At 37.4% G+C, this 14,195-nt stretch overlaps 2 protein-coding genes and 1 long non-coding RNA gene across 3 annotated transcripts; 2 read left to right on the top strand and 1 right to left on the bottom strand.

The window, feature by feature from the left end:
- Window positions 1-1,003: 1,003 nt before the first annotated feature.
- LOC117210780 (hematopoietic prostaglandin D synthase-like) lies at window positions 1,004-5,545 on the top strand (the record flags this gene model as incomplete). The annotated part of the gene is made up of 4 exons (XM_033454106.1): window positions 1,004-1,133; window positions 2,090-2,257; window positions 4,205-4,347; window positions 5,375-5,545. Coding segments are annotated over 4 exons (609 nt in total), but the record flags the coding sequence as incomplete, so codon positions are not given.
- LOC117210781 lies at window positions 3,153-3,980 on the bottom strand. Its single transcript, XR_004488157.1, has 2 exons — window positions 3,939-3,980; window positions 3,153-3,534 (listed from the first exon to the last, which is right to left on the bottom strand). It is a non-coding gene; the product is annotated as an uncharacterized LOC117210781 (long non-coding RNA).
- Window positions 5,546-8,738: 3,193 nt separating the features above from the next.
- Window positions 8,739-14,015, top strand: LOC117210771 (organic cation transporter protein-like; the record flags this gene model as incomplete). The annotated part of the gene is made up of 3 exons (XM_033454098.1): window positions 8,739-8,857; window positions 12,578-12,761; window positions 13,597-14,015. Coding segments are annotated over 3 exons (603 nt in total), but the record flags the coding sequence as incomplete, so codon positions are not given.
- Between the last annotated feature and the right edge of the window lie 180 nt (window positions 14,016-14,195).

Here is a 14,195-nt window from a genome sequence, read left to right as displayed (position 1 = left end):
GTTTACCGGGTTTAGGGATGAGGGTAATCAATGAGATTTTCCAGGCCTTAGGATAGTGTTCCAGGCGAAGGATAGCATTAAAAATCGATGTGATGAGTGCTATCCCTTTTGTGGGAAGTTCCTTGATTGCTTTATTGCTTATTAGGTCGTGTCCTGCTGCTTTCTTGGGGTTTAGGCGACTGATTGTTTCTATAGTCTCTGCAGAGGAGAAGGGTTCGATAGGAGGGGACATTTGGAAGGGGGTGTGCAGGTATTCAGTAACGGGGTAGACAATAGTCTTTAGAAATTCTTCGGAAACAGACGTTTGTTTGGTTTGAAGGACCTTTTCAAGGAAATCTATGAGATTTATGGAAGGTACTTGAAACTATGGAGGATACGCTGCGAGTATCCGGTGACATCTGGTTGCCATATTGCTCGCGGTGCGGCGTAACAAAATGGAATAGAAAGATTATACCACAGACGAAATTATACTTTATACTTTATTATACTTTATACTTTATTATACTTTATACTTTATTATTACATTACATCAATTGACATCTTTGGGATTACAACGATTCGATACACATTTTAACGTTTTAAACGTTTTAACGTTTAACATTCTAACATTCAGTTAGAACTTTGTATTGATTAGAGATATTGTAACGACCAGAAATATCGATACATATATCAATACTTTTACCTCGAAATTCGTAGATTCGTACTCTTCATTGTCCATACAAATTGTGTCATATATGTCCATTATTACATACATTTACATACATTTAATTATTATTTTTTTCATAATTATATCTCGTTTGAAATATTTTTCGACATAATTAATTGTTTCAAAAACACATATTCCAGCCTTCTAAATGATTTATTTTGCGTATTATACGAATTATTCCATCTATAAATAAATTGTTCTCTATACACACAAACACGCACACAGTCTGTTAATTACACGAGTTAATTGTATCATTTTTCTCGATAAGTTGACAGAGCAAGGAAAATGAGCGACGAACCTACCTACAAACTAATCTACTTCAATGCCCGTGGTCGTGCCGAACATATACGGTACATATTTGCATATACTGGCATTGAGTATACCGACGAGAGGATCCCCGAAGAACTCTGGCCTGAATACAAGGATTGTAAGCGTGAAGAATCGATTTTTACTTTCATCGTTCAACTCTCAGGTATCTACCATTTACTCAATCTTTTCTGTATATAAAACTTTCGTTTCACGTGCAGGCTAAACTTACTTAAAGTAAAATTTCATACGGAATAAAGTCGAACTTTTCATTAAGTTTTGCTTTCGTAATATCGTGTTTATCGAATACCAACTTAATTCACTTACGATTCTCGAATTTTTGTGTTGCAATCTTTATTGTTTTCAATAAATCGAAGCATTTCGAATATTTTGAGAAAACCGTAAATAGGTGACTTAAAATAGGAATACAAAAATACTTCTACGTTTCTCGTTAATTTAAAAACTTTTTAGGACTTGTCGGAAAAAAAGGATAAAAAATTGAAATCAGTTCGGAAATGAACAAGAACATAGCTAAAAAGTCGAAAGAACAAAGCAGACATAAAATTCGATCTTCCGTTGCGACATTTCTATCGTAAATAGTATAATAAAAGTTTTACGCAGCATAGTCTTCGATATAATCTTATATGTCGCTTGCAGATAGAGAAACAAAAAATCAACGTAAATCTGTAAATCAATCCTGTCAGTGTAAAACACAAAATTACGTTCGCAAGAGACATTCGATTTATATTCCTTGCATTTCAATTTTCATTACAAGAACCGTGTACATTTTCTAATATTTTTTCCGTGTCTGGTATTATCTTTTATCCTTGATTTTAAAAACTTTAGGTTCTTCCCAACAGTCAAAAACACGCGATACCCTGTCCATCGTAATCGTAAGAAAAGAAAAAAGGAGAAAGAAGACATTTCTGTATTTCTTTACTAGGCCATGTTGATTAAAACCGAAATGATTTCGATTCATCTATTCACAAGAACGCAACGGCCTCGGAAGCTGTGTTGTGATTTCCTATCGATCGTTTCCCTTTACACAGTGTTCATATGAGCCATGTTTGTTCTTAGCAATGCCTTATAAAAAGCTGCCTGTGCTGGAGGTAGACGGGAAACCGGTAGCGCAGGCTGACGCTGTGGCGCGATACTTGGCGAGGAAGTACGATCTAATGGGAAGAAACGAAAGCGATGCGTTGATATGCGACGTGCTCGTCGATACTCTTGAAGATTTGGAGCAAGGTGAGTAACTGATGAGATGACTTTGCATTTGTCTCACCACAGAGACAGACGTTCAAGAATTCATTGTGAAAAGACGAGTACAAACAAGATACGTATGTCTTTCCGTTAAGCGAATGTTACAGTTTGTTTGCAAAAGTCAGTTTTTAGATTATAGAATCGTAGATAGAATTTAGAGGATAGAAACTTTTAGTAGTCACTTTTAGTTTAGTAAAGTCTTATCGACAATAAGCAGACTACGTTATGATACAACGATTCCAACTGAAGATTTCTATCGACATCACGAATTCGATGGCTTCCAAATTTTCTTCTCTGCAATCTCAGACGCTCAACTCGAAAGAATCTTTTAGATCCCCCGACAAACACTCGACTCAGGTTATCTATTATCGTAATCTTCCTTCGGGATTTTTTTTAACTGCGTTGCGTTAACGAATAACGGGATAACATCACGTTTCTCTCAACGCCTTTCAACGTTCTACAACTTTTATTCTTTGCAAATCCCTGTCTCTATATGATAAACGCTGGTTATCCGCGGAAGGAGCGAGGACAACGAAGTGTTACTCAATGATCAAAGACAGGAAGATCCTGGTACGCGATAACGTTACTAATTTCCAATTACGATATGTGTGATTACGTAACATCTGCTGTCTGCATAATGCGTTAACGATCCGCGCGTTGATCGCATAAATATAAATCGAAGGGAATGGAATCGCTCGAAACTCATGCAACTATCCGCAGGTGTTTAAAATCGTGTTTTTACACCGCCAACGTAACGTCACGCCAGTCGAATCGAAAAATTATTACTAGACAGAGAAGGTGAACAATAAACGAGGTAAATAGGCTACCGATTGAATAATATCATAACGATCGTATCTCTGGTTTTTGCTCGTCTTTTATATTTGTTTCAAATGTATAAAATATAATCGTATCGATATCGTCCACGATTAAAGCCATCCATCCGCCATCGACGAGGAACGAACGATTATATTTTATCATTTATGCGAATCCTTCTCTTCTCTTCTTTCTCTATTTACGCCCCTCGCCTTGCTTCGTACCGCCGATGATTCACAATTCGATGCACCTGAACAGCTGGAACGTCGCAGATTTTTCCGTACGATAACAAACGTGTTTTTGATGGCCTGCTTTAAACCGTGACGATCGCCATGACGTGCATCAATTGTCGAATGATGTAGTGCGACGATACTCCTACGCAACTTTTTTTTACGCTGTTTTTTCCTCTATTTTTTCTTCCTGTGTGTTATCACATGATCATGAGATACCTGTATAGAAGATGCAAAGAGTCTGTGAAGAATTTACAGATATTTAAGATTATCATAATGATTAAGCAAAAGCTAAGACGCAAAATATTGCTCAAGATGTAATTATGTAATATTTACTCAATTTCTAGAAGACTGTTTATATCTTGTTGTTATTCTTGATATGGAGATAAATATAGTATACTTTATTAAGACCTAGATAAAAGACTTTTTTCTCGTTTCTCTTCTCTTACTTAATCACTAAGAGTTATATAACGTTTATTCGATAATTCTGCTTCTCCTGACCTTTCCACAAATGGTTGTTTATATCTCGACATTCTTGGTACTTTTAATCAAATTTTAATAACAGTACTTTACTCGTCAGAAGTAAATAAAAAAGCTCTAAGTAGAAGCAAGGATTTATTTACCTTTCCTTTCTCGAATCTCAGTTAGCAATGTTGTTCCTCTTGAAAGATTTTCCAAGTTTCCAAGACAATTTCCACGCTGGTAACATTGTATATATTTCAAGTATCGTGAACCACAGGAACTTGTTGAGGCAATATTGAAGAAAGCAAAGAGAATGAAGAAATTGTAGGAACTATGAGAGGCTACTCCTTCTTTCACAACTTATTTTCTCTTCGTTTGGGGGGAAAAACACAAATGAACGTAACGGTTGGTTTCATATACGTTTCAGCTATCTGCTACTGTCGCATGGAGGAGGATCCTGAAAGGAAGGAAGCGAGGATGAATCAACTTTTGAACGAAACAATACCATTGTACCTGACTAAATTCGACCAGATTATTGGCGAATATGAAGGATATATCATTCCTTCTACCGTAAGATTTTTTATCCAAATTTAATGTTAAAATTTTTAGTCTTTGTGCAAACTGGGCCATGTTGTCCATAAAAAATTATTGAAACTTTGTTGCGACAAGACAGCTTTAATTGTTGAGAGCAGAGTGTATCTTTAAAATTCACTTCTGTTAGTTTATGTACAAATGAATTTGCCAAGATTCTCAGCTTTTAGATAATTATTCATGTATCTTCCTCATCAAGTTTGATAGAAATTATTACTATCGTAATCAAAGCAAAGATTAAGATATGTAAAATCATTTCTCTGGATATGACACTCTTGTTTAATGATTGATAAATGATACCATTCGAAATATCATATTTATATAATATATAATGATACTTATAAGTGTAATCACTTAAGTACAGATATCTGAATTTTTCTCACTGTCACTGACATAGATACGTATTATGGTTCCTTAGATTACTTGACCAGTTTATTTCTTTCATCACTGTGTTATTATATAATAATAATAAATAGTCACATTAAATTAATTTAGTATGATTATGTTGTTTAATAATACGTGTTTCATTGCAAAATATTTAGCGATTGAAGGGCTCACAGGAAACATGAAAGTGAAAGAATACTAGAATCTAGAGTTTACGATTTCAATTTCTTTAACGAGATATTTATCATATTACACAATTCCTGTAAATGTATTTGTAATTATATCGCCGAAGAATTGTATTTAATTAAGCTATGAAGTTGTGGAATCGTGAGAAGGCTTATTTTTATAGAACTGTCTAATTTCCATTCGACATTGATTCAGGATACACATTACTCTTTTTTACATAATACCAGTTTTGTCATTTTTAATTAACAAATACCTCCAAAGGTTGAAGTTTCTAAAATTATCCATTAAATTCTGACAATAAAATAAAAATCCAAATTCTTCCTAAAAAGCTAGTGATCTTTAGTTAAGAGTTCGATTTTTCACATTTTTCAAGGTAAATTAAAAAAATTGTTTAATAGAGGAGGTACAAAATAAATGTATACAAACCTTTTTTCAGACGACATGGGCGGACTTCGTGTTTGCAGCGGCCCTTGAAAATTTCGAGTATATGTTTGGGGCATCAGCTTTGGATAAATATCCAGCTCTTCGAGCATTGAAGAAAAGGATTCATAGAATACCGGCTATTTCTGATTGGCTGATTAGGCGCCCATACACAAACAGCTAAAAAGCTAAAAACGTGTGGAAAGAAGATGACCAGTACACCACTACATATATGTAGTATCGTGGACGAAAGGCCTAAGAAATATCAGGCGAACTATGAACAATGTCGGGAGAGCCGAGGCGCCGTCGGGCCCATCAATGTGTCATCGGTCTTTTCAAGTGCATAGTTTCGTGGAAAAGACCTACGTGACCCTGGCTACGAGCGTCTGCAGAACACGTGTGCGGTGGGCCTAGGAAAAAGGCAATAGAATGCGACAACGGCCAAAGTGTGAGTCGAGAAACAGAGTGTGAGTCGAGGAGCCGAGTGCGAGTTGAGCGGAGACAGAGTTTGCGAGTGGCGTTGCCGAGAGAGTGTTGATTGCGTTTTGGTAAAAGTCGAGTCGCTATCTAGTTATTTAGTTGCGCTGTTTTCTGTACGTTTGGCGTGAATAGTTCAGGTTGAACAACAATCGTCTTTTTCTGTCTGATTAACATCTCTATTGTCCACTCCTTGTAAATACATTATATCACGATATTACATATTTTTGGGGGCTCGTCCGGGATTGGACAAGACAGAAAACGAAACGGTTTAACAGAGCTATTCGAGCTAGTTGTGAATTTACCGGTACGCGGTGCGGTAAAAGACGATATCGTTGACTGTTTAAGTTTGTGTAGTGTGAAAAATGGCAAACGTTGGGGACGAACGATTGTCGGGTGAAGAGGGTTCGACGCTGGAGGAGCTGAGGAGTAAGCTCGCGCGAATGAACCTCCCTATATCGGGTGCGAGGTCAGTGCTGATTGCAAGGCTGAATCGGGCGTGTAGGGCTGGACAATCGTATCCTAAGGGATCGACGGGCGGTGAAGAGCTAACCGGTCAACGAGATTTAGGAAACGTACAGAGAGCTGAGCGTGATTGTAACGAAGATGAAGATGTTGAGAAAATGAATACGAAGGAGTTGAAGGAGCGCCTCGCTAGTTTGGGTTTAAAAACGACGGGAAGAAAAGTAGAATTACGCGCACGGCTACAAGCGGCCATGGATGGTAATGACATATCGTCGGAAGAAGAAAGCGACGACGAAAGTGAGGATGAAGATGACAAGAAAAACGCAAGAGGATACAAGAGAGATACGCGAAGGGTGTATCAGGACCGTGATGAATATTGTCGAAGGGCATGTGTTGGTTCGACACTGAGTTTTAGATACGTCGAAGATGCATTAGAGTCGTTTAGTGGCGACAAAGGTGAAAATGTCGAACGATGGTTCGAGTCGTTCGAGGAAGTCGCTGATACGTGCATGTGGTCGGATGGGCAGAAGGCAGTCTACGCCAAGAAGCTGCTGAAGGGATCAGCGAAAATATTTGCGAGCTTCGAGTGTCATGCCAGGTCTTGGCATGAGTTGAAGAGGGGGCTAATGAAAGAATTTTCGAGGAAAGTCAACAGTAGGCAAGTACATCAGAAACTTGAAGAAACAAAAAAGGAGAGTGATGAAGCATGTTTGGCTTACATGTACCGCATGCTCGAAATAGCCAGCCATGTGGACATAGAGGAGGAAGCAAAGGTGGAATACATAGTGGATGGAATAATAGACGACGAGAACAATAAGGCTATATTGTACGGTGCTACGTCAATCAAAGAGTTGAGGAAGAGGTTAGTGATGTACGAAGAGCAGAAGAGTCGCAGAGCAGAGTCGATCGTGAAGCCGGCTAAAACCCAGAAGAACGGGAAGCCCAGTCAATCTGTAGATGCAATGAAGAAAAGAAGATGCTTCATTTGCGGTAGTGAGGATCATCTAAGTGTTAAGTGTCCGGAGAGGGGAGAAGGTGTTAGGTGTTCCGAGTGCAGCGGATTTGGACATATTGCAGCGAGGTGTACGGCACGACCGAAAGAGACTTGCGTAGTGTCAAGATCCGAAAAGGGGAAGTATGTGAAGGAAGTAATCGCAGGAATTAAGCTTCTATTCTCTGAAATTACTCTCAAATCTCAGAGTCAACCCTTCAAATTCTCCACACTGGATCTTCGATTCTTAATATTTGTAATATCGTAGAATAGCTTTGATTGGAGATCGGCTGAAATTAGAAAACACCGTGTACGTCGTCTTTCGTGGTTTGTTTACATCCAAGAGCGCCTAGTAACAGTGACGCGAGAAAAGATAAGCAGCGTCAAAACAGAAGTACGGTTCCACATTTCAAGGAGTGGCAATCGAGAGGCCAGAGTATGTGAGCCGAAAAGTGTGCGTGTGTGTGTGTGAGAGAGGACGAGAGCAAGAGCGAGCACGACCGAGCAGGAGTGTATTGGCGAAGATCAGAGCTAATTGAGTCGTCGAAGAGTAGAGTCGTTAGAGGTTTCGAGTCGTCGAAGAGTAGAGTCGTGAGAATTGATAGAGTTGTTAGAGAGAGAGAGAGAGAGAGAGAGAGAGAGTGTGTGTGTGTTAGATTCGTTGTGACGAGAGTGATCAAATAACTGTAAAGTTATTTGATATAGATACGAGTATTGCATTTAGTTTCCGTTAAATAAATATCGTTCTCTGTCCAATTTATATTTGTATATTCAATTTAATATTAATAAATTGTAAGTAATCGGAAAAAAATTTCTATCCTTATTTTCCGATATTACATATTTGAAGCATAAATTAAAAATCGACACATTGACTACTTCAAAGAAATTAGCCCGAACGAGACATAACTCGTTCATCGTGGTTTTCGCGCGATGTAAATATGCGGTTTCTCAATCGTTGTGAGATTCCAACGACGTTAATTCTGTCGAAACGGCGACGCGCGACGATCGCACATTCTGTTGCTAGCGAGTGCTTGCAAATCGCGACGATATCGAGCGTAAAGACTAAGCGCAAAAATGGAGGACACTCGGCGGGGAATTGGAAATGCTCGATGACGAAAGGTATTTCAAGGTGTAATTACATCCACATCCAATTGGATCGCACCTTCGTTCGGTTGCTAGGTCAACAACCTTCGATGTTATTCAAATAATGCAACGGCTGGAGCAGCCGGCAGCGAGTCGTAAAAGTTTCAATAAAACACGTTCCTGCTAGTGAACGTATGTTAAGACTTACACCGAGTTTTATTTCGCTACGCCGTTTACTAGTTCGAAACGATCGATTGCATAATAGTAGCTGTTTCTTTCATCTCGGAAACACGATCGTAAACGGTGACAACGACCCAGCTTATTCCTGATCGTGTTAATTTCCACGCAAACTTTGTAAACATTATACGTCGCGACGCTCTCGTTAACGCGTCATTCCCTCCAACTCGAAAGTCTTGCAACTTTGGTGATCCGTTTTCTGTGTAAAATTGGTTACGAGCATCAGGGGACTTATCGTCGTAATCGGTAAATTGTTTATTAAGGATCTACAGCTTTTAAGGATTTCTCTCTAGAGATTTAGAGATTAGAAGTTTCATTAACGCGTTATCGTGTCTCTAACTCGATCTTTTTTCGTGTAAATTGGTCACGAGACTTACGAGCTTCGTTGTAAATAGAAGATTAGTAATATTTCGTAGTTTCGTGATAGTATATAGACATTTTGGTGCTTAAACGCGCAATTTTTAGTTCGCTTTTCGCTCGCATCGGCGCTATGAAACGGATCAATATCTCAACACTTTCCTTTAGTTCTACGAATCATCTTTCGACCGGCTTTTCTTGGCCTACCGTTTCCTAACGCTGTCCTTATACTATCGTCTTGCTGAGATCCTTTTTCCGATTGTATCTTCTGCTTATTTTATTATAAATCCGAACTTTCATTCACGTCGTATGTTTTACAGCGTAAAATCCGCTAGAGCGTTCCAATAAATGTAACCAGTAGGTGCTGTAATACTCAAACGCACCTGTGCGTATCTCTGCATATTTGCTGAAAAAAAAGATGAATCTTACGTTACATTTTCAATATACGTAATAAGCCGAAAATTTCTCTGATGCTAATCCTTCGTAACAAAAGGATGGCATCACTATATGCATGAAAATAGCATTTGGCAATCGTTAGAAACACAATACATGGATATATATGTAGTTGCCAAATTAACCTTCGCGGTGTTCAAAGTGAACGGCTAGAAACGATTGCTTTTTGCTATACGCGCATGGTTCGATTACACCATAATTCGTTATTAAGACGTTTCGAGAGAGGCAAAGGATGTGGTGTCCCAACGTGTTGCGCTCGCACAATGCTCCTTGGATAAAATTCCCGGTGCGCGTATTATCGCGTACGCCGCGTGAACGCGTTAAACCTTCGCGCAAACAATGAGAGCGTGAACGCGAAAAAATAGCGTTGAGCACGTAACATTCGGCCTGATATCGTTGATTGGCCGCGAATCGTCAACGTGCACGGGACAGTTTTACGTAAAGACATTCGATCCGTACAATTATGTTAAGACGTCGACCATAGAACGTACTACGTTGATGCAATTAAAATTTCAATGAAACAGGAGAACGCGCTAATAACTAGTCACCCCGTTGCTGACCATAACGTACAAATACTTTTGTTTAAGAGCTGCTCGTTAGTGTTTACCGCGTGCAGCGATTAAGTGACGAACAAATTACGTTCAAAGGGTATAGAGCTCGTTCTCGATTAAAATTCTCCTAACTTTCTAATGGTATTAGAAATTATAACTTGAACGTATGTACGCGACTGGCAATAAATATCAGGACAGCCGCGGATATTTAGTATAAATCGAATATGTGTTCCATTGTCCTTAATTTCTTTAATTATCGATTATTATTATTATAATTTTTATATTAATATTAATATTATTTAATATTTTAATATTAATATTATTTAATATTTTAATATTAATATTATTTAATATTTTAATATTAATATTATTTAATATTTTAATATTAATATTATTTAATTTATTTTATTATCGATTCGTTCCATTCCGTTTACGTCATAATACGTAGCCTGCGGCTTTTTACGCATATTTTACAGAATATAAAGGAAGCGAAAGAAAAAACTAGAAGCTGGATAAAAAATTGTTTTACCTCGATTAAACGTTACAAAGCGCGCTACTTTCTGATGTTTTATACATTTCCACGTGTCACGCGTGTACTTTGCAATTTTGCCCTTTCAGATTTCACAGAAATGCATAAAACTTCCGCGACCTAATTTTGCACGTGCTGCAAAATAAATTCGATGATATTAAATACCAGATTACAGAACCAGAAATGAAGAGTTCTACAACGATGGAATGGGTAAATGATTGTCGATCAGACGAAAGACAATAGCAAACAACGATATAGCGATGATTAATTAATGGAAGATTTTTTCCTTTCAGCAAACAAAAATAGAACTTAACGAACTCAGTAATTGATAAATGATTACGTATAAGATAAGTGCATTTTCCAACTGTGAGTCATAGTTAACGTTTAGTTTAGCCTAGGTAGGATCTTAGCTTTGGAGTAAATAAGTATAATAGTAGCAAAAAATCGATAGAATTGTTAAAAGGCTGTGACTAATCCTGGTCGACTGGTCAGTTATCATCTGAATCTATTGTTATTTTGCTAGTATACTTTTCGAATCATTTTCAGCTATTCTATGGGCAAGCATTCGTTTCTTTCGCGCATGCCACGTATCATTCGCTCATTAACTCGTTTTTGAAAGCTTTTACCGGCGAATGAAAAACGTAACGTACACTTGCATAATGCGTTCGAAGTGTTCGTTCGTTCAATATTCATGTAAAGGTTAGGCGATACGCGTGATAAGTCGCGATGCTACGAGATGTGATTAGATGCGGATGTTAATATCTTGTAAATACCTTTCCTCGACTATGATAATCATCGAACACTAAGAATTTCGCAAATCGATGCAATTAATCGGTGATCTTGTGGGAAGAAATTTCGATATCACGATAATGTTAACGATAGTATGTTAATTACGACTAGTACCGTTACTGTTACATTGTTTCATAATTAGTATTAGTTTAATATAGTCAACGACTCCTCCGCAAGCATCCGTGCAAGTGTTATTTATTATTATGCTCACCTTCTATTGGAAAGTTCTTGCCTTGCTCAGCAAGTCTTTTTGATTTTTTTCCTGTAGAACTTCCGCGTGTTACCGATTTTTATGCTATGTACGTGTTTGTAGGAGAACTTTCTCTGAGCCGCGAAGTTTTCTTTCGACGATTCAACGATCGAAAATCAAAGAGAACCAATGTTCTCTCTTTCGATAAAGTATGTGATGATAGCCATTGCCAAAATTATTGATATATTTATCTGGTTGAAGACAATCTAGCAAATTATACAGCAAGCCTAATGAAATAATATAATTTCATTGAAGGATAATAGAAATTCACGAAGCCTTCAAATTGGATTTCATATTATAATAATGTAAACATTGTTTGACGGTATTATCTGGTTGTGAATAGGGTTGATTTGATTCAGACAGCGCCAGTCATCATGACATCGACTTCCTATCTCGTTATGTAACATTCATCAGAATAGCAGACGCAATTACCGTCACTGAATTATCTTAATGACATTCGTTATTAATGAGTAAGTGTTTTCGACATACGTCGGAGGTCGCAAATCTTGGATCATCTTTCTTTATTATCTGTTTAGATCCAATCCAGTTCCTTCACAGAACTTCTTTCCCTTCAATTTACCTAATTTAATAATTCTTCAAAATTTTCTCATTTTCATCTCTCATTGCATTGTTTATTATATATTCTACAAACCCGTATGAACACAACGCAATAAATTGACACGATAAAAGCGTTGAGATAATAACCACGAGACAATACTCGACAATAATAATACTCGACAATAATAATCGAAAAGGCTGATGAAACAAAGGAATGAGTAATGTGTAAAGACAGGAAAACAGCAATTAACGTACATCCAGCTACAATTGAAAATAACTTTCTTCGCTTTAAATGAAATTCGAATCAAATACGTTTTATCAGACTCGACTAACAATCAATATTATTAGCTCAACAAATACTCGAGATTCCCAATGTTTTTTGTCAAGTTTCAAATAGAACGTTAATTACTCGCTTGTCGGAACGTCCATCGGCATCGAAGACCGTGAACCAATCTACGTTATCTTCTCCTTCGTTTCAGGCTGTCGCTGGCGATACCAGTCAACCGCGAAGGTTACTCGAGATGCAGCATGTACGATGTAAATTACACGGAAATTTTGCTAAATGGAAGCCACGTACCGGACCCATCGTGGCCAACGAAAGATTGCCAACAAGGATGGGAATTTAATTATACCACCGTCCCTTATGCGTCTGTGGCATCCGAGGTGACAGAAAATGTTCGACTTGTAATTTCCTGCTTTTTGAATATTTTATCTGTTCCTATCAATCAATCCCTTTATACTGTGTGTGTCGTATTCGATTATTTGCATGATCTATTTCGATAAAAAATAAGCGTAGTGTACAATTTTTGGAAAGAAAGAAGAACGACGGAAAGGGTCGAATAAACGTTTGTGGAAAGATCGATAGTTCAGAAGTGGGAAAATTAACAATGTCGATTTCCACAGAGGAAAATTATAGTACGTAACAGAATTACTAGTACATATTGCAGTAATAATTAGTGCATGTAGTGAAATTACAGAGTACATTCTAAATTCAAGCGTTACATTGCCAAATAAAATACAATCGAATAAATATTTATAAAAATACTTAAAGAAAAAAAAAAGGATAAAAAATTTCGAATTATGAAAGCTGATAAAACTAGGTTGCGATAAAACTGAAAATGAAAATACCGGATTGAAAAGAAACTTTAATAAAACGTTATAACGAGCAACAGCGCGAACACACAGATTTGTTCGACATAAATTGCAAGACTTTTTGCTCCAGTGGATTTCCATGAACTTTGCGTCGCTCGTCAGGAGGAGAATTATTCATCGAGGGGCAGGAAGCATCCAGAAGAAGGACGCGAGAACGCGCAGGGTCTTAAGCTTCTCCTTCTTTTTTCCTCAAAGGGAAAGAAAAAAGGACAGAGGCGCGCTTCATTAGGAATTTCGAAACATTGATCGAAAATTCGTTTAATCGAGGCGTTGAAATTGCTATAAGATTCCCGTGATGCTGATCATGATCAGAAGTAAATCATTCGACTGTAGTTTTCTGTTGCAGCTGGGATGGGTTTGTCAGTATGATGCATTGCCAACCATAGCTCAAAGTATCTTCTTCATCGGCGCTATCTTCGGAGGATTAATTTTTGGATGGGTTGCTGATCAATATGGAAGAATACCAGCTTTGCTCGGAGCTAATTTAATGGGATTTCTCGCTGGGGTGGCTACTGCGTTCACGGGTAGCTTCTGGCAGTTCACTTTGTGTCGTTTTTTCGTTGGATTCGCCTTTGATAATTGCTTCACTATGATGTACATATTAGGTAACCGTTTTTCAATAATTTCTTTTTTGCCCTGGAATTGAGTTTGAAAGCCACACAGTGGCTACAAAAAGTACTTGTACGTATGTATCCTTATTTCCCAATGAAGCGTCTCTCTTCCTTTTTTTTAAATCAGTTTTTACGTTTCATTTTGATAGCATTAATTATTTATAAGCATGTATGAAAGTATTACAAATGATACGAAAGCTAATATTTTAATCAGTCTTATCTTAAGACTTAGTCTTAATTAATTGGTATATATTATAAATGCTGTTCTAAATACGATGGTGTACAGTTACTTTTTGTAATTACTGTAAGCAGGAAGATCTCTAAGTTTAAATAA

Source organism: Bombus bifarius, unplaced genomic scaffold (genome assembly GCF_011952205.1).
Source record: "Bombus bifarius isolate JDL3187 unplaced genomic scaffold, Bbif_JDL3187 scf7180000008212, whole genome shotgun sequence".
Taxonomy (NCBI): domain Eukaryota; kingdom Metazoa; phylum Arthropoda; class Insecta; order Hymenoptera; family Apidae; genus Bombus; species Bombus bifarius.
Note: the sequence above shows the minus strand (reverse complement) of the source record. Positions and strands in the feature narration are given on the sequence as shown.